The sequence below is a fragment of the Silene latifolia genome, chromosome 1 (genome assembly GCF_048544455.1).
Source record: "Silene latifolia isolate original U9 population chromosome 1, ASM4854445v1, whole genome shotgun sequence".
Taxonomy (NCBI): Eukaryota; Viridiplantae; Streptophyta; class Magnoliopsida; order Caryophyllales; family Caryophyllaceae; genus Silene; species Silene latifolia.
Window position 1 is genome coordinate 191,702,506 of NC_133526.1, and position 21,042 is coordinate 191,723,547.

Consider the following 21,042-nt stretch of genomic DNA (forward strand, 5'->3'; position numbering starts at 1 on the left):
TGAAATACAAATCAAAAACTTGAAACTTTTAACCATGACTTTTTGACACGATTTAATACAATTGACGGCTTGATGCGGCTCATACTCGAAACCTCTTTTCAAGCAATTACACATTAATACTTCAAATTTTAAATCTTATTTTTAATTAAATCAATATAATAATTTCTTAAATTATTTTTATGGCATTTCGACTGATATATGTGGAATCACTTCAAAACATATTTAACCACTCCTGGAAGATGAGTGTTCTTGAAGTATTCTTCCCAGTTGATGACCTTAGGATCAAAGTAGAACAAATCGGTCTCTACTCCTTTATTTTCCGCTGCAATCCTTAGCTTCTCCGTGTTTGTATCATCGTATCTACAATCATATGTCACTTATATAGTTATTTGGGTCAGAGCAATTCGAGCAGGTTTCATTTGCATTTAAAATTTGTCATTTGGGTCAATACTAGAAAAATAGGCCGGTCGAGTCTGATACATCAACCGTATCTGTCACTATGTCTATTTCAAATAAGTTCATCAAGTCTTAACAAAGTTTAAACTATGGCTCGTATTAGACCTGTACTCGGGCCGGGCCGAGCTCTCCTGATCAGACCCGGGCCAGGCCAGGGGGGCTTGGCTGGGCTGGGATATGATTAACCATGGCCAAGGCCTGAGGCGCGTCAAGGGCGAGCCGGGCTTGCGAGCCTTACCAATTTATTTATTTATTTATTTTTGCTAAAATGGCGGGCTAAGGGTGGGCCGGGCTGGAATTTTAGGACCCTGGCCAAGGGTGGGCCAAGGCCGGGTCGGGTCGGGTCGAGTTGCATGAAATAACGGGGCAAGGGGCCGGTCAGCCCATGCTGATGGCCAGCTCTAGGTCATATGGATCAGGTCAATTCATGTGCGGGATCTATTAAAAAAGACGGTGTTAGCTAACAAAACTTACACTCCCTTGAAGAACAAATATGGTCTATAAATCTCAACCAACCGCAACACATGATTAATCTTCCGGTTCATCTCCATGCACGTTCCTTTAAAGTACTGACAAAATGCCATATTTGCAAGCTCCAGACCCTTCATAATCAATATGTAAACTATCAGATAGAGAGATTAAATTAACACAAATTCTTGTTTAAGACGGTTAAATTAAAGCTTCTATCTACACGAATTTAATTACCTTCAACGGTAGCGAATAATGTAACGTAATGTATCTCTTGAAGCTAGCCATGGAGTCTAACACCTTGACATGGGTAACTATAACCGGATCTCCATCCTTGTTAACCCATGGATGACGCTTGAAGTACTGGTACCCGGCCTCATGTAAACACGTGAATTTCACGGGGTTTTTCACAGATGAACCAACATGGTAAATCGTAACATCATTTCCGTCATTTGAATGAGCCATTGCTGCTACTAACATAGCATTCACTACCATATCGGCTGGAATCTGCTTTTACATTTTCAAAATATCAATGAGTTTTTTTTTTTTTTTTTTTTTTCCAATTCGAAATTTTAGATAATGTTTTTGCAAAACAAATGTTATTTATTACCACATCAACAACTGAGTTGGGGTCACCAAGGAAACATGGCAATCTCCCTTTGCCATAAGCAGCTGCTAAACTGTCTATTGTTCTGCAAAAAGTCCAACAATATATGAATAAGTTTCCAAAATAGGCGATTTTCCCCAATTAATTATCAAAATGGGTCGAGTCTCAAATTTATTGTCGAAAATGGGTCCACGTAGGCTTGGTATTGACGAAGCTACTGTGAGGGATCAAGTCGCCAGGGCGGGTGGCGATTGTGTCGAAGTCATATACTGAATTCAAATTGTCATTCAAGTCATATACAAAGAAGGAAGTCGCCAAGGGAGCCGACGACCTCGGACCAAATCGCCACCCCCCTGGCGATTTCTTTTTTTTTTTTTTTCTTTGGCAAAAATTGAGTCATATACTGAATTCAAGTCGCCATGCCGCTTGGCGAGGTCGCCAGCCGCGTTGGCGATTTCCCTGAATGCTATTAACCGCAAAAGTCAGGTTTGGTTACACTTTCGGTTTGGTCGCCGACCGAGATGGCGACTTACATACGAACCTAGCTTCGGGTATGATGTGGACCCATTTTGGGTAATTAATTTGGAATTTGACCAATTTTGTTAATTAATTAGTGAAAATCGCCTATTTTGAAAAAAAATTCAACAATATAAGTAGTAAATAAAGTCAAAATAAATAAAAAAGTCATTTATTATCATATTATCATCCATGCTAGTAATGATGCTCAGACTCAATTGAAAGTGTATTTAATTCAAAAGTATGACAATATGTACGTTCATATTTTTACGTTATTTTATGAAACGTTATATTTAATCTATTGGATATTGACGCAGACGAGTTTTGATTTTCAATCCCGAGCTGAGAACAACAGATTTGTAATACTAGGATGGGTGGATATCGACAGGATTAGAGCAAAATACCTGATGCCTTCAACCCAACCAGGGATAGGTTCTTTGAAAGTGCTTGAGACAATTGTAGGACGAATAAAAACAAGAGGAATGTCTTCTTTCTCTTGCATTAGCATCATTTCTCCTAATGCCTTGGTGAATACATACACATTTGGCCATCCCCAATGCCTTGCCCTAACATCATCATATTAATTAATAAATTAATTTTTAAACTCAGGTTAAGCAATTTAACATAGATTTAACTAGTAGTACATGCTAAAAGCTACGCACTATGTTCCAGTGAATAGTTTACATTTCAAAACAAACGTAAATTATTCACTGGAACGGGAAATAACATCGATCACATGCTCAATAGGGCCTAGCAAGTAGAAAAACATACTCCGTCCTATTCATAATAAACTTCCCTATTTCCTTTTCCGTCTATTCACAATAACTTCCCTATTTTCTTTTTTGGTAAGTGTTTGTGTGGTTCAAATTTAATTGTATGGTGGGGTAGTGTATTTGTGTGGTCCAAATTTATTTATATGGTGGGGTAGTGTGTTTCCTTAATATTTGTGCCAAAATGAAATGGGAGGTTTATTGTGAATAGAATGGAGTAGCATCTATGATGAAATACAGAAAGAAAAGGATGTATCTTATTTAGGTTATTAATGAGCTCGAAGTGGAACTACCTACTTGCTCCCATTTATACGTAGTACAGAGTACATATAAGAAATGGAGAGGGAAGTTTCTATTAATGGTCTGGATCGCATCTTGACAACATCTAACGGTTCTAAATTTACGCATACAAATAAAGTGAAAATGAGGGTGAAAGGGGTAATTATTATTTAAATAAATTGTGAGAGGAAATAGAGATAAAAGAAATGAAGAGGATTCATTTCCTTCCACTTCCATGTCACTATGTAATGTTAAGTGTTAACATCAATCAATAATTTTATTGCAAAAGTATACGAGTAAAAAAAAAACTTGACAAACATTTTTATTTGTTGATAACGAATTAACGACCCTATCATCGATATGAACTAGACTTGTATTTATTTATATGAAACTCTCAAATTCAAATGTGGAATTGATAATGCCATGTAAAATAAATAAAATTCAACTTGATTTCTAAAACATTTGCATTTTTTATCGGGAACGAAATAGAAAAATATTCTTACTACTAATAAATCAACTGAATTAAATATAAAAGTATCTACTATATAGCCGCTTCAATGCGAAGTTCGACTTATATACTTTTATACCGCACTGAATACCGTACAACTGTATAAGCAATACTTCCGAAATTAAAGGAATAGATAGTACTCACTACTCCGTGTATATCATCAATAGATCTTACGTATATTAAAATAACATATACTCCCTCTCATTCATAATAAACCTCTCATTTCATTTTGGCACAAAAATTAAGGAAACACACTACCCCACCATATAATTAAATTTGAACCACACAAATACACTACCCCACCATACAATTAAATTTGGATCACACAAACACTTACCAAAAAAGGAAATAGGGAGGTTATTGTGAATAACCGAAAAAGGAAATAGGGAGGTTTATTGTGAATGGGAGGGAGTAAAATGTATCATGCACACTCCAAAAGGTTATAAATTAACTTACACATTTTCAAACGTGTAATTGATTTCTTTTTTAAGATTTTAATTGATTTTATTTTCATGATCACCTACTAACGTTACATTTATTGAATGTATTATATGTGTCGGGTTAATGCATACGCATTAAATGTCAATCAAAGAGAATCGAAAATTATTTTTATGTTGTAGTAGATAAAATAGTAATGGTCCTATCGACTGTTGTCAATTGTCATCCATACGTACATGACCCAAACTCTGAAATAGGAGTAAACCATAACTTCTACAACTTCTGTGTAGGGACAAAAATAATCCTGATGTGATACATACAATTCTATAGGCTCCATTTTTCACGCAAATTGGCAAACATTAACTTGCAAGTTTTCACCACTTTCATTTTCCTTACAATTTTGGCTCATTCAACTCCCTACTTGTAATAGACAATGACAGGTTGTTCTCAATCATATACTCCAAATAAATTGCTAAAATTCATGTTCTAAAATTGTAAAAAATGAGATAGCGTTACTACGAAGGGTCGAGTGTCGAGTCTCCGTAGTTAGTACTATCCTCTCATATACAATATGTAGAATTTATTAAATTGATGAATCGTGCTAAACATTTTAAAAGGATTGAACAGAAGTCTTAACTCGTAATCCACTAATTAGGTCGGAGTAGTTTTTTTGTCAAATGCAACTCCCGACGCTTTATTTTAAAATCAAGATGAGGCAAAGTTTGATAATTGGCCCATTTCCCTTAATTGTCATTATGAGTTGTGAGTCTTGTGACCCTGTCCTTTAATTTTCTAGGTTACCGATCTTTAGTACCATAAAGTTAGTAATATAGAATAATCGATAAGTCTTTTTAGATGGGGATAGGGTGTACGTTCAAGGACAATGAACATGGGATTGCTTTTATGATCTAATAAAAGAATTTTATGTGATAATTAGGTAGCAATATAGGTAGGTTGATCCAAGTTAGATTTTATGATAATAATGGGGTTGTCTTTAACTTTAAATCTTTTAAGCTGATGTTAGTTATCTGAGCTGCTAAAATTATGAAGTTCAATACTTATAACATAAATTTACATCCCGTTAGCATAATATTCACCCTTATGACTCCATTTACACACAAAAAAAAAGACTTTCAATGCTTTAGAAAAAGTTTCATAACACGCAGTACTACGAAATATAAGGCAAACTATCAATCAAACTTCATTAATTGACTAAATAACGACTAGTCTTTACCGTGAAGAAATCCATATACTCTTATATGTGAGTGTCTTAGATAAAATAAGTGAGACTTTATCTCTTTATAAGACTTAAAGAACAACTCTTTCTATTGCTAGTTAACAATAGAGTGAAGCTCATTGGATTTATGAAGCGAACTCTACTCTTCTCCATTTAGTTGTGGCCAAGATCGATTTGCATGATTTAACACTTACCAATAGAAATTTAATGCGTAAAAAACGGTTGTGTAGTTGGTATTTGGTAGGCACCAGTCACACTGGCTTTGAGTGAACACTTGGGGCAATGAGACATACACATAACATTACCATATCAAATTTTTATGCATATAACGTGCATGAGTGTACATGAAATAATAGTTTCGCTTTTCATGCAACCGCGGTCACATTATTGTGATGAGAAGTTCTTGTATCTTTCCGAAGAACCGTACTTTTTATACCTAAGTTTTTACAATATTTTATTTGGTAAATTGTCTTTAGGGATAAGAAGGATGGAAGAAAAAGGATTACGATCCGAGGTAGTCACTGACACTGTAGTTTTTGAAAGATATACACATTTTTTAAAGATATTACCATTTATAAATATAGTTTTTGAGCAATATTATATTTTTTTTAGTGTAATGTTTTAGTAAATGTGCTCAAAAACTTTATACTAAAGCATAACTCAAAAACTTTAAAATAAAACTCAGAAAATAAACAATAAAAGGTACTATCTCAGATGTATAGTCTATGAACTGAAAGGACGGTTCTCCCAAAAGACACACCAACTTTTATTATTATGACAACCGATAACACTAGAAAGCTTGTCTTTTCAATTCAGACACACAAATTTTCATCAAAGTCACTATCATTGTTCTTTATGTAACACAAGTTTGGAAAACATTTCATCAAAGAAAATATATTGTAAGTTTTCTACTAGAACACATTCTATTATTATTGGTCTAAAAAATGAATATTATTTGAGTATGGTATGGAGTCAAACGTTAGAAAATACATTTTTAATAAACTGTATTATTAAGATCGATTTTATCAAATTCAAATATTATTGATCGATTTGGGTTTATATAAGTATATTTAAGAGAACTAAATACATATTGATGATTAGCTAGTTTAGCGACTAAACATGCAATATTGGACGAATGTTAGTGACGATAGTTATAATCCTATTCATTAAAGGAACAACCACAGTGCTGATGTGTCAGCATGTGGTTGAAAGTTCACTATTTTATTTCTTTTAATTAGATGGCCCACCCTATAACCCCACGTTCTACTCTATCATTTCTTTCCAGACTCAATTTTTTCACAATAAATTACAATTTACAGTAATTTGGAATAATTTACAACCATCAATATCACAAAAAAAAAGTTCAGCGGTGTACAACAAAAAGGGATTAAGAAATGTGATTTAAATATATGTAAAAAACGACTTATAAGACGGATTACACCGGATAGGTTTCTCCCAAAAAAAATTGCCGAGTTGAAAAAATGAAAAAAAGATGACAATTATTAAATTCAATGGTAGCACATTAAAACAACTTATAAATAAAAGAAAACTATTATCTTGGTGTAAAATTTTCGGGAAATTTTTGAGATTTCAAATTAATAGAAAAAAAATCAATTGTTAAAATTAGTTACGTTGGAAAAAAATCTGAAATATTTAGCTACAAAAATAAAAATTACTGAACCCAAAAAATAAGGCCAAAAAAAGACTAACATAAATTTTTTTATTGAAATCGAAAAATATAGGTAAAATTTGTAAAGGATTGCATATGAGAGAGAGAACGGGACAAATTCATTTTTGAATTCTCATACCCACCCATTTATTTAGGTAACAATTGAAAAGCAATTCTCATACTCACTGTAATGTCGTTCATTTTTGTTGACTTCAGAACAAATTGAAAGTGAACAAATATAAAGCCGAAAAATGTAAATTCAATTTGTATTAAAAGAAAAAAAAAGTGAAGAAATTATTAGGATACAAAAATGACAAAAAAAAAACTAACCGAAAGAAATCTTAGTTTTTCAAATTAAAAACACAATCGACATTTGAAACTTTATTTTTTCTTTTTAGAAAAAAAAAAGGTAGAAATCAAACCTTCGAAAATTCATGTTTTTTATCGCCGGATTCGTCAGATCTGAATTTATAAGAGTAGGGTATCGGGTAAAATGAATTTAAGTCTAGAATAAAATTGGGGGAATGGCATGTGTTGGGACTTGGGATGGAGGACCGAGGACGAAGGGATGTGAATGGGCGGAGATTGGGGAAGGTGAAGGGAGTACAGGGTAAAATGAATTTAAGTCTAGATATTTGAATGTATGTAATTACTAGAGGGTAAAATCATAAACTCATCACAAATTCTTATTGAAGACGAACACTATCCGTCACAAGCTGAAGACGGATATTGTCCCTTTCACAAAATGCAAATGGATAGTGCAAGTGGGGAGGAAAATGGATACCCCACTTGCCACCCACTTACATTTTGTGAGAGAGCCACTATCCGTCTAGCTTCAGCTTGTGACGAATAATGGCCGTCTTCAATGAGATGGAATGTAAACTCATCATCATTAAAAAGGCCGGAGAGCTGAATTGTGAAGAGGGTTCTAGTCTTCTAGACTCCTAGGTTGGGTATAATGGGAAAGTGTAAGTTTTAGGTTTAATTAATCACAAATTCTCAATATAGACGGAAGATATTCGTCAATAGTTATAGACGGGCCAAATATCCACCCACTTTAAGTATAGGATAAGTAACAAGTTTCATGATGGGGCCCAAAAATATCACCACTTTAAGAATATTTAACCCGTCTTTCACTATAGACGAATATATCCGTCTATAGTGAGATTAATCGTTAATTAAATGGGCCCGATTGTTCAATAAAGGCACGGGTTGCTTTTAAAGTAGGATACCCGTGCAAAAATAGGCCACCCGACACGATTTTATTAACATCAATTTACACACCCATGATTTGTGAGATTTGTGGTATGTCACTACGTAATTAGCCTATTGTTTTTCCTTAAATTAAAATAAATCTAGCCTATAGTTTAGTATAGTTATATAAAATAACGGGTCCTTTTGAGTTTGGGACAATCGTGTCGCGAGTGAGGATTTAGGAGTCTTTGATGTGAACTAACTGATTGAATAAGGACGGGTTTACGGGTGTGTCAAGTTTTGACAGGTCAACACTGAATATGTACATGACTCAAGTTAAATTCAAATAATAATAATAATTATTGTGATTTGTGATAATATGTATCGTCCCATGTTCTGATTATTGTGCATAAGCCCAAAATGTATACCTCCCTAAGTTCTTAGATCGTTGAGGTGATAAATATATATGATACGGTTTTTTAATACGCGTATATTGTACAATGGTGTATATGCTTATTGAAATTTCATGACATGTAAAACTATTTTTTAAAAGTTTTATTATTTCATAAATATATTTTTTATATATTCATTTATATTTATATAATGTTATATTTGAAATAATAAGTGCAAAAATAATTGCACGGGTTATATATGAAATATTATTAATTTGTTATATACATTCGCAATGTACAAACTTGATGATTATAAATAAAATTACAATACAAATCCAAAGTCTTAAATTTGACTAATAAAACTTAAAACATTATTTTTTAAGTTTTTTAATACAAAAAAAAATTCAAACTGATAATTTTAAAGATTTGATAATCAAAACACTAACTCTCTAATTGCACGTTTGTTTCTATTTTTTATTTGAAATGTTGTTTTATTGATTAACAATATAAAAAATGCCTTGCATAAAATGTATATTCCCCAACTACCAAATAGGTCCACATGACATTTTATACAAAATCAGCCCATAAATGATGCTCCGATCTTTTTGAAATAGAACCCATACTCGAACTATTCATCATACCAGAATTTATTAAATCGAGTAACTCAGTAAGATTTTTTTAGGGTAGGGGTATTCGGGTTTGGTGGTGTTGGCTCTTGAGGTTCGCAACAGGAAATGATTGGGATGGTGGCAGAGTCCAAGATAAAATTATCGATTGAATTGGGTATTAGAGGATTTAGGATTTGGGGATTTAGGAGTTGGAAATAATTGGAGAATTTAGGGAAATGACCACGAAGAAGAGGGAAATGTTATGTTTTCTTGGTTAATGATTCAGCCAAGTCAACAAGGGTAGTCTTGGAATTTTCTGTAAATCGTCACTTAACAAGTCGGAAAATTAGAAAAATATTACTCGGGAAAAAAATACGGTGGTGATTGGGGAGTATACATAGAAGTTTGGGTGTTATTATTTGTAAAAACGTAAATTGTGAAACTGAGAAGGATCAAGTGATCCAGACGCCATTAATGATGTTGAAGGTCGCCATTGATGAACACAGTAAGAAATGTAAGAAGACAAGAAAGTAAATAAAGTGTGATTGTATTAAGTTAAATGATATGTACAAGGGGATGTCTTTATATACAGAAGGAGTGTAACAGAATTCTGTTACAACAGAATTGACCAACTCTAAACAGTCAACTAACTAATCTTTAACCGACTATACTTCATATCCCCTCCTCAAGGTGGGCGTGTGACATGAAAGAACATGCCCATCTTGGAAGACAAAAATTCATGCTGCTGCTGCCCCAAAGGTTTGGTAAGAATATCAGCAATTTGAGAGCCCGTATGTATATGAGAAGTAGCAATCAATCCTTCTTGTATCTTCTCCCTGACGTAATGACAATCTATATTAAGGTGCTTAGTCCTTTCATGAAAGACGAGATTGGCTGCAATGTGCTCTGCAGCTTTATTATCACAATACATGGTGATAGGGGTAGGCACTTTGATATTGAAATCCAACAATAATCTCTGAAGCCATACAATTTCCCCTGAAGTATAGGACATTGCCCTATATTCAGACTCAGCTGAAGACTTGGACACAGTCTTTTGCTTTTTTGTTTTCCAGGAAACCAAAGCATTTCCCAGAAAAACGCATTGTCCTGTGATAGACCGCAATCGAAGCTACAAGTGCCCCAATCGCATCCGTGAATGCCCGAGAATGAGCCTGATTGTTTGCGGGATAAAAAATGGCAAAGCATCTACGAGTATGCTTCAAATATCTCACCACATGTAGAGCCGCTTGCCAATGAGGTTGCCTTGGACAAGCAAGGAATTGACCGAGATCTTTGAACCGCAAAGGAAAGATCGGTCCGGTGAGGTTTAAATATAATAGCCTCCCAACCAACCTGCGATACACCTCTGGATCAGGCAAAATATCTCCTACATCTGTGGAGAGCTGTAGTCCTTTAGGTAAAGGGAATGCACTAGACTTGCATTCATACATTCCAGTGTCATGTAAGATATCATTGACATACTTCTTTTGATTCAAATAAAGACCTTTTTCTGTGCTGCTGACTTCAAGACCCAAGAAGTACTTGATAAGCCCCAAATCTTTGATAGTAAAAGCTGCATCCAGTGCTTTCTTAAGTTGAGTAATTTCAGCAGAGTCACTTCCTGAGATGAGTAAATCATCAACATATACAAGCACACTTGTGAACTTGCCATTGTTATTTTTATGAAACAAAGAATAATCATTCTTTGATTGACTGAAACCTTGTGCTAAAAGCAGCTTAGTCAACTCAAGGTTCCACTGCCTAGAGGCTTGCTTTAAGCCATAAAGAGACCTCCTGAGTTTGCATACTTGTCCAGGTAGTAATGGCTTGTAACCTTCTGGTGGCACCATATATAATTCTTCATCAAGAAAGCCATGAAGAAAGGCATTATTTATGTCAAGCTGATGAATGGCCCATTTATTAGCAGCTGCAACAGCAAGAAACACTCTAACAGTAGTAAACTTTGCTACAGGGCTAAAGGTGTGTTTATAGTCTTTTCCTTGAACTTGATTATATCCTTTAGCCACCAATCTAGCTTTGTACCTATCAACAGTACCATCTGCCTTGTACTTGACTTTATATACCCATTTGGAGCCTATGGGTTTATAACCATGAGGTAAAACAACAATATCCCAAGTCCCATTCTGCTCTAAGGCATGCAGTTCCTGTTCCATAGCTCTCACCCATTCCTTATCTGCTTTAGCTTGGTGATAGGAGGCTGGTTCAGGAATAAGGGGGGTCTGGGAAGCAGATAGTAATACTTTGTGTGCTGTGAAAGAAGAAGATTCAGTGGATAAATTCTCTGGACTGAGTCTAGTTTTGCGTGGCAAGATGGGACAGACACATTCTTGTAACCTAGCTGGAATAGTCACATTTCTTGTTGAAGTTCTTGGTACATGAGAGGCTACTTCATTAATATGATCAGTAGAAGTAGTAGAAACATATTCATTGAGTATGGGAGAAATGGGAGATATATCTGAAGGAATAGTAGTATGGGTAGAATTGTTGGTATGATTGTCAGGAGTGAAATCATAAGTAGTATTTGGAGTATGTGTAGTTGTATTAGTAGGTGAAAGAGTACTGTTTGTGACAATGGGATTACTATCTTCTTCTGCACAATGTAGGTCCACAACGTGCAAAGGTGCTTTTGATAAAGATGTATCAGCTGGTGTGCCAGCTTTATAGGGTAGAGTAGATTCATGAAAAAGGACATCTCTACTTATTATAATCTTATGACTCTCCAAGTCATAGAGTTTATAGGCTTTTTGTAGGAAAGGATAGCCTAACATTATACATCTCCTAGCTTTAGGGTCAAATTTGTCCCGTGAATGACCAGGAGATAAAGCAAAACACAAGCAACCTATTATCCTCAATTCATCATAGGACACTGGCTTGTTGAACAACAACTCAGAAGGAACTTGCCAGGATAAGACTGAACTAGGCAGTTTATTGATAATATGGGTAGCTGCCAGCAAACATTCACCCCAAAACTTCTTAGGAAGATTAGCAAACAAAATCAGGGCTCTGGCTGTCTCAATCAAATGTCGATGCTTCCTCTCAACTCGACCATTTTGTTGAGGACACCCTGGTGCACTCTTCTGATGCAAGATGCCTTTGTCTAAAAACAATCTCCCACAAGCCTGTTGTACTATCTCAGTCCCATTATCACTTCTAACAACCTTGACATCCTTATGAAATTGTGTCTTAATTTGAGCTAAATAATCCTTAATGGTCTGAAAAACTTGGTATTTATCCTTTAAAAGGAATGTCCAAGTGACCCTGGTATGATCATCCACAATGGTCAAAAAATAGGTAGCCCCAGTCAAAGAAGGTCGTTTATAAGGTCCCCAAAGATCAATATGAACCAAGTCAAAAGAAGAGTAAGCAAGAGAATCACTTCTTTTATAAGGCAATTTGTGCATTTTTGCCAAAGCACAAGTTTCACATACAAATTTATCCATTCCCTCACTTTTGACAAAATCTAAGTGCCTCATTTTAGACAAAGAAGAGTGCCCTAGTCTGGCATGTAACAATGCTAAATCAGAAGTACAAACTTTATTCTGAGAAACAGAACTAATACTAACTTGTGAACTACTATGCTCCCAAGTTGTGTCATCTTTATGAGATTCCAATTTGTATAGGCCTCCTTCCTTTATGCCTACAGCCACAGTGACCTTATGTGGATGGTCCTGTAGCACACACCCATCATTGTTAAAAATGACAGAATAACCATTGGCAGCTAACAACTTTCCAACAGATAACAGATTATGCTTAAAATCTGCTATATAGAAAACATCATGAAGAATCAGATGCTGATTAATGACCACATCTCCTGTAAGAGTCACAAACTTACAGGTTCCATCAGGGAGACCAACTTTGATGGGTTTAGGTAACAATTTTTTGTTAACAAACAGATGCATAGCAGAACTCATGTGATCAGTCGCTCCAGAGTCAATAATCCAAGAACTAGTGGGTGACTGAAAAAGAGTAGTATAAGCATTGGTCACAAGAGAATTACCTGCAAAATTGACAACAGAGTAATCTGACTGATCATGACCACCTTGCTGTTTATAATGCATCATCTGCTGATAAATTTGTCAAAACGATTTAGGATCTATATCCAGCTTTGACGAATCTGCAACCCCAGTGACTGTGAAACCAGAATGATCAGCATCACCCATGAGAGGATTATCCTCTTTACTGACATTATGCGCAGAACCTCCAGTTTGATTAGCAAATCGAGCATTGTATTACTCCCTCAGCTCTGGATGGAGAATGAAACAAGCATCCCTAGTGTGACCACTTTTATTACAGTGATCACACCAACGCTTCCCTTTTTTATGCTGTCCTGCACCATCTTTCCCAGTACTAGCACCAGTACCAGCACCATTTCGAGACCAAACATTCCAGTTCTTGGCATCACTTGGTTTGTTCCAGTGGCCTGATCCTTTACCCCGGTTAACCGCCATAGCACTAGACTCTGCCTGGTTAAGAACAAGCTTAGAAAAAGACTTCTGACTTTCAATTTGCTGAACAAGAGAGTAGGCCTTGTTAATAGTAGGCAGAGGCTCCATTGACAAGATATTTGTCCGGAGATTATCATAAGAATCATCTAATCCCATTAAGAAAGTGATGACTTTCTCTCGAGAAGCCATTTCCAGCACCCTCTTGAGGAGATTGCAAGTACACTTAGACATAACTCCACAGGTGCAATCAGGATAAGGCTCAAGATCTTCAATATCGTCCCAATGACGCTTCAATTTGTTGTAATATTCAACAATTGATTCGTCTGTGGACTGAGAAATATTTTTAATCTCCTTCTTCAATTGGTACAACAATGGTGCATTACTCTGACCATACATCTCATGAAGATCTGTCCATAAACGTCTAGCAGACTTAGTCGTCATGAATACGGCTTTGATTTCTGGCGAAAGAGCATGAAGAAGCCAGCATCGGACCATATTATCAGAGCGTCGACATTGCTGATACTTTGAAGAAGTAATAGAAGGCATAGCTGTGGATCCATCAAGAAATCCTTGTTTATTCTTAGCTCCAACTCCCATGAGAACTTCACGACTCCAATTGAGAAAGTTCTTGCCAGTAAAAGGAGTGGTAACAAGCGACATCGAAGGAAAATCAGAATTTGAAAGAAACAGCGGATCATCATAAGGATTGCTGTAATCATCACCCGTCGCAGAAGTCGCAAATTCAGGCATGATGAAAGACGAATTGATACAATCGAAGACGAAGAATCGTAGAACAAAAAGAAATCGCAAACCCTAGGTTTGAGAAATTTGGGGAAAACTCAAAAAAGATGAAATTTGAGCTGCAAGTAGAGTAAACGAAGCACAAAAGAAAGAAGGAAACACAAATGAAGATGAATATGTGAAATTTTTTGGAATTTTATGTAAAAAAAAATTGCGAAGCGGAAGAATTTAAGAACAAATTTGATGAAATGATGAATTGTTAATGGCGTTAAGAGACAGATCACAACAACCTGTTCTCTGATACCATGTGAAACTGAGAAGGATCAAGTGATCCAGACGCCATTAATGATGTTGAAGGTCGCCATTGATGAACACAGTAAGAAATGTAAGAAGACAAGAAAGTAAATAAAGTGTGATTGTATTAAGTTAAATGATATGTACAAGGGGATGTCTTTATATACAGAAGGAGTGTAACAGAATTCTGTTACAACAGAATTGACCAACTCTAAACAGTCAACTAACTAATCTTTAACCGACTATACTTCATATAAATACAAGGTGGTAATTTGTAAAAATACGCAAATACGTGGTGGTTATTTGTAATTTTTCCTTATTATAACTATCCATGTTTATTATATTATTTATTATAACAGATAAAATTAGCCTATTGTTTACTTTGGAATTTACATGTCGGATTTGGTCAACTTTCAAAATAGATAATTAAATAGCATATAACTTAATCTTGAATATTTACATTTTCTTAATAACGAATTCCTAAAGAGCATCCCGTGCACGGGTTTAAAACTAGTTTAATTATTTTCAAAGTTAGTAATTTTAATTTATGATCATAAAATAATAAAAAGAGCATTGCATTTAAATAGTACCTCTCAAGGCCCATATCCTTCATAATTTGCTTAATTTTATCTTCTGTAATTTCTTGAGCATGGAGTTCCTCTAATTTGTCCACAACAAGTTTTTTCTCCATTTGAATGTCAAGGCCTGGTCTTCCATTAAGCGCGTCTCTCATGTCGTGAGCCGTCTCTTTTACGAGTCCTTTTGTTTCACCGGATACATAAGCTGACACAAATGGGTACGTAACTTTAATTAATTAAAAGGTTAATTAACACAACATCGAGCCTAATTAAATTACTCCGTAATTAATTATCACTAGTATTGGTGCCCGGCTTCGCCCGGGCTACCTCTACTTACCATTAATTTTTTTTTTTCATTCAATAAAATTACTTAAAGTTGCGTAACCCATAAATTTATCATTAATATATTTTTTATATCATATCCTAAAATTACGATAAAATAAATTTTGAAACAAATTCACTACTCCCGCTATTAATATTTTACTCTTATTAATGAAACAATAGTAATAATATTTTACTACTTGACCGATCACTACTCCCGCCGTAATTATTGTTACTGTCACTACTGCCGCATTAATATTTATAATTTCACTACTCCCGCCGGAATTATTGTTACTTTCACTATTGATGCATTAATATTGATTATTTCACTACTCACGTTGTTGTTTCTACCACTCTCACTAATCTCGTTGATAATATTGTTACTTTTACTATTCAAATGAGTGATTACTATCATATAACTATATCCAATGTTACTACAATTCTTTTCTTTACTGGCGAAATTACTTTTACTATTTAGTCATGCAATTTTAAGAGGATTATATATTTATATAAATATATTACATATATGTATTAAATCATATCGAAAGAATTATGCAATATTATATATTATGGAATCTAACTTGAATTATTTATAACCTACTTATATTTTTGTATGTTAAATAATTAACATCTCTATACATTTAATAAATTATAAAGTTTAATAAAATTGCATAGATTTTAAATTTAACATATAATTTTATGATGATAATAATTAATACCATAAGTGCATGTTTATACTAATTAATTATTTTATTTTAAGGAAATTGGCCATCTTCTAATCTTCTATAATTATTTAGGAAAATTACCAGACATCTTCTTTCTTTTAGTCTCCTTGAAATTGACCATCTTAATTAATTATTTTATTTTAAGGAAATTGACCATCTTAATTAATTATTTTATTTTAAGGAAATTGACCATGTTTAGGAAAATTACCAAGCTTCTATATAATTTAATTCTAACCCAAACTATATAATATTTGCATTGAGATCCCTTAATCGGGTCCATCACACGGTGCTATTGATTTAAAACTATATCGTATAATTAATTTGTATAACTTTCTTTAATTACATTAAAGTCCCTTGGTTTCTGGATTTAATATATAGTATTGATGTGTTTTATCATTGATTTAATCCGTTTTAATTATTTGTTTATTTTTTCTACTGTATTATTTAATTGATAAACTTTTAGTGATACGGAAGTACTTGTGTAAGACGGTGTGAATGTGTGATCATAAAGATTTGGTTATGTACTAACCAGTTGATACTTGGAGAAGCACCTTCAATTTGGTACATTTCTTGGCAAAGTCCAAAACATGCTTAGCTCCAAAAGTGTTTAGATATAATGATTCATCATACCTGCATAATTAATATTCTCAATTATTTCAATATTAATAACTAACCCTAAATATATGTTTGTCTTAATAAAGAATTAAGTTAAGAGTTAAGAAACATATTGATTTGCAAATGATATTTGTATTAGATGTAATTATTGCGTGAGACTGTTCCATTATATAAAAAGATAATTTGTTTATTAGCATTGAATGAATAATTTTTTTTATAATAATGAACCATCTCAGAGTGTGCGTGAGACCGTCTTATTTTATAGTTTATGTCGTATTATTCACATAACTTTACAAGTACTTAATTGCTATTAATTGTACCTTTCATCAAAGTTGGTGGTAGCAGCTAGGTTAACAATGACATCAACATCTCTCCATAATTCTTCCTTCAATGTGAGCTCTTTAATTGCTAATTCCTCACAAGTTATGTCACCTGGAATCACAGTTACCTTTTCTGATATGAAGGAATTGAAGTTTGCTCCCATCTTTTGCTTCAATACTTTGAATAAGTCCTTTCCCAATATCTAACATACCAAAAGACAACAAAAATATATAAGATGGCGACTTTTGATGATGACAGGTTTGAACCCAGACCGCTCAATTACCTTAAATCCCAATGAATCATGAACCGATTCTCATGTATTTGCAATTAATACTGGAGGTGGCCATGGCCGGGTTTGGGTCGGGTCAAAGTTAACCCACCCCCGCCTAAAATCAGTCCAAAGATAGGGTTGCCCGGTTATGGGTCGGGCAGGTTAATCCAGTTTACTTAATAAGGTTTTTGGACAAGTTGGCGCGAGCTAGCTGGGTCAGAAAAGTTCAACCCTAACCCGACCTTGGTTAGGTTATTACACATGTATACCGAAGAATACTATGAATTAGGTGACCATCATTTTAACATGGTTAATTAACTGATCAAGATAAACTATATAAAATACTCGACAATCGGAGAATCATAATTAAGATTCTACATATAAAATTTAACACAATCGATCCCACACCGACGAAAAGGCATTTCCTTGTCTTGATGTAAATTGTTTGGTACTGTATGTAAGACTTATGAGACAATGCATGTAGATTGTAGATTTGTAGATGATGAATGGGATCACAAATTTAAGACATTCTGGTACCACAAATGACAAAACAATTCCACCACTTTATTAGGACTTGCATTCAAAATTGGCTATATAGTAAAATCCTAGATAATCATGACTTCACATTAAAACTCAAATATTATTTTATCACTAATCTCTTAGTTAAGTTTAAGTTTTTTCCTTGCTAAATCGAACCGGAACGAATTTTTCATCATACATTTTGTAGAAATAAAATATAGTAGTATTTTTTTAGGTTTTGTGTAAGGCGGTTTTACACTAATATAATTATAAAACGGATCTAAACACAGCCCAATAGGTGAGCAAAAATGGTTACTAAAAAAAATCTTGTTTTACGATAAATTTGTACAAAATCGCCTCACACAAGTATTTTTGTTTTATTAAAGCACATCCAATAATAGCTTACATTTTTATTATATTTACATGAATATTAAATATTTAAGTAGGAGTTTTAAAATAACTCAAAAAAGTAGGAGTTTTAAAACGTAGAAATGATGTTTAAAAATGTTATAATAACTATCATTTGTGTACCACAACGTTTGTTAAATTTATTATCTTCTTGCTTCATTTCTGTACAAGATTAAAATAGAAATGCACCTATTAATAATGTGACCGTACTCTATTATTCAAACTCATTAAGTCACAAATTTATTGAAGCCAACAACCCTAACAACCTCTAAATAATAATTCATGACGTTAAAATACTAGATACTCTTTCTATTTCAAGTCTTGTGTGTGACGGTTACAAACTCACAACTATGTGACTGTTACAAACTTGTGATATCTCACAACTTTTTTTTTTCCTTTTTATATTACTTAAATCAGGTTTAAATAAGGTGTAAGTCGTCACAAAATTAAAACTTGTATTCAGAAATATCATCTCTCACTTTCGTAGTTTTGTACTTTTGTATAGTACGAAGTATTTCACTATTTCAATTCAACTTCTAGACTCTATAATATGAAATCGAATACACAAGATATTTTTAAAAGGGAGAGACTAATATTTATCCTAGCAAATATTTATTAAATAGTGGTATAGTCTACTTTATAATTGTGTGCATATAGTATCTCCATGCGTTTGAAATTTTATATTTAAATGTTCCTTTCTAATTTGAACTTAATAATGCTCAATATCAATTAAATTTGATATGGCTAAATTGTATAATACGACTATACCAGTATTTAACAAAAGAATGTTATATATTTTATTCGCTTTTTTTATTTACTGTGAGGATATAGGAATATTTTAATTAAAAACAAAGAAATAATTGAAACAGAGAAAGTATAAAAAAGCACTAAAAGCCGACTTATCTAACCAACTAATCCAAAACAAATCATACAAGTATAATTATTGAAACAATAAAATAAAAGTTTCCATAACTTAGGTGACAAATATATGTACTCCGTACTTGGTTAAGGTGCGGCCTAGCTTACACAAGTTTATTGTAAAATTTTACCTTTTAATAATTACTCGGTATTTGATTATATTTGTTTTATACTAATTTTGTGTAAAACCGTCTTACAAAATACTAACTTAAAATTATGAAGAATGTATCATGGAAATGGAAAGATTTTTCTATTATGGTCACTCTATCTATAATTGAAGTGGAAAGTATAAAAAATGGAAATGATTCTCTCGGTCCATTAAAATGTACTTCTGGACCATCAAATAAACACATGCTATCGATTGTCGTCAAGCTTTTATTCAATTAAAATTCAAAAATACAAACAAAACTCGAACACCAATTATAAAATAAGACGGTCCATTATTCTAATACTTAAACGGCCCCCGCTAATTATTGGGTTAGAAGACTCGGATTTAATTAGTTGTCGTTAACCAAGTGTTTTAAGTGATCGTTCATATAACAAACTCGTAAAATGTGTGTTTTGCAAAACCGTTTCAACTAAAAATCAAATAGTGTAACAATTAGTACTATCATAGCATCATACATTATACATTATGAAAATTGCCTTGTAAATTGCATCGGTCGAAATTAATTAAAATGCATGAGTAGAGGTTAAATAATAAGGGATTTTGATAATACCTCATTTTGCAACCTTAGAGAAGCTGCCTTATTATCAACTGCTCTTAGTAGTAGGTAAACCTTCTTCACATTTGGTTGTGTCCTAAGTATCTTCTCTACCATAACTATATATTCCAAATTCAAAAAAAATAAAAAAAATTATTAAAGTTAATTTCACTATATTATAATGTATGTATATATAGTGACGGAAACATGATTTGTAGTTAGGGGACGGAAATTTCCAGGGGTGACTACTAATTAATGGAGTAAAATTACAAAACAAAGTATTCTCATTGTTCAGGGTGCGACCGTCCCTGCTAGCCCCACTAACTGCACCAATGCGGTGTGTACATAGTTTATGGCAAAAACGAAGGGTAAAAATAGTTTAGAATTTGCTTACTCTTTGCAAGGAATCCAGCTCCACCAGTGATTAAAATGGCCTTGTTGTCTAAGAACTTCAAAATGCTACTCAACTCCATTGTTGTACAAATGTGTATTTTTTTATAGTAACTTAAAAATAATTAAATAATACAAATTAGAGCAAGAAATTAGAAGAAAATGAAAGAAAAATAGTGGTGAAAGGAATAATAGTGTGAAAGTTATGAAGGGGTGAGAACTGAGAAAGAAAGATAGATGTGTTGAGGAAATATATATATGGGCATTTATGTGATTTCACTTGTACAAGTATGATCTTTATATAGATCATAGGTTATATGCTCGTACCACAAGTTTAATAAAAAGATATTTAAAAATACGGTTGGTTTGTACGTATGTATGACCCTATAATTTAATTATTCCGTGTGTATGTAGTATATGGCATAAGTGCATAACTAATAAATTTATTACTTACTACTATTGTTAGAGGTGCATTATACAACGCCAACAACGGTTATCATGTTTATAAAAATATTAGGATGTCAATAGTTAGTATGAAACCAATTACTCTGTCATATAATGTGAGACTATAAAAAGTTGAAATTTTAATTATTGACTTATATTTTTGGTTGAGATGATTTCTTTTTATT

At 33.4% G+C, this 21,042-nt stretch overlaps 1 protein-coding gene across 1 annotated transcript; it reads right to left on the minus strand.

The window, feature by feature from the left end:
* Positions 1 to 5: 5 nt before the first annotated feature.
* Positions 6 to 20,789, minus strand: LOC141614313 (alcohol-forming fatty acyl-CoA reductase-like). The gene is made up of 10 exons (XM_074433070.1): positions 20,418 to 20,789; positions 20,039 to 20,142; positions 17,203 to 17,405; positions 16,797 to 16,897; positions 15,234 to 15,426; positions 2,452 to 2,613; positions 1,535 to 1,616; positions 1,162 to 1,431; positions 931 to 1,058; positions 6 to 360 (listed from the first exon to the last, which is right to left on the minus strand). The coding sequence occupies exons 1-10, from the start codon at positions 20,494 to 20,496 to the stop codon at positions 207 to 209; spliced, it is 1,476 nt and encodes a 491-aa protein (XP_074289171.1). The 5' UTR covers positions 20,497 to 20,789; the 3' UTR covers positions 6 to 206.
* Between the last annotated feature and the right edge of the window lie 253 nt (positions 20,790 to 21,042).

Bases quoted from the DNA above. Each gene is read 5' to 3' on its own strand.
- LOC141614313 (XM_074433070.1), bottom strand. From the start codon at position 20,496: ATGGAGTTGAGTAGCATTTTGAAGTTCTTAGACAACAAGGCCATTTTA. The intron at 16,898-17,202 runs GTACAATTAATA...TTAATTATGCAG, and splicing joins ACCACCAACTTTGATGAAAG to GTATGATGAATCATTATATC. The intron at 1,059-1,161 runs GTAATTAAATTC...TTGATTATGAAG, and splicing joins ATTATTCGCTACCGTTGAAG to GGTCTGGAGCTTGCAAATAT.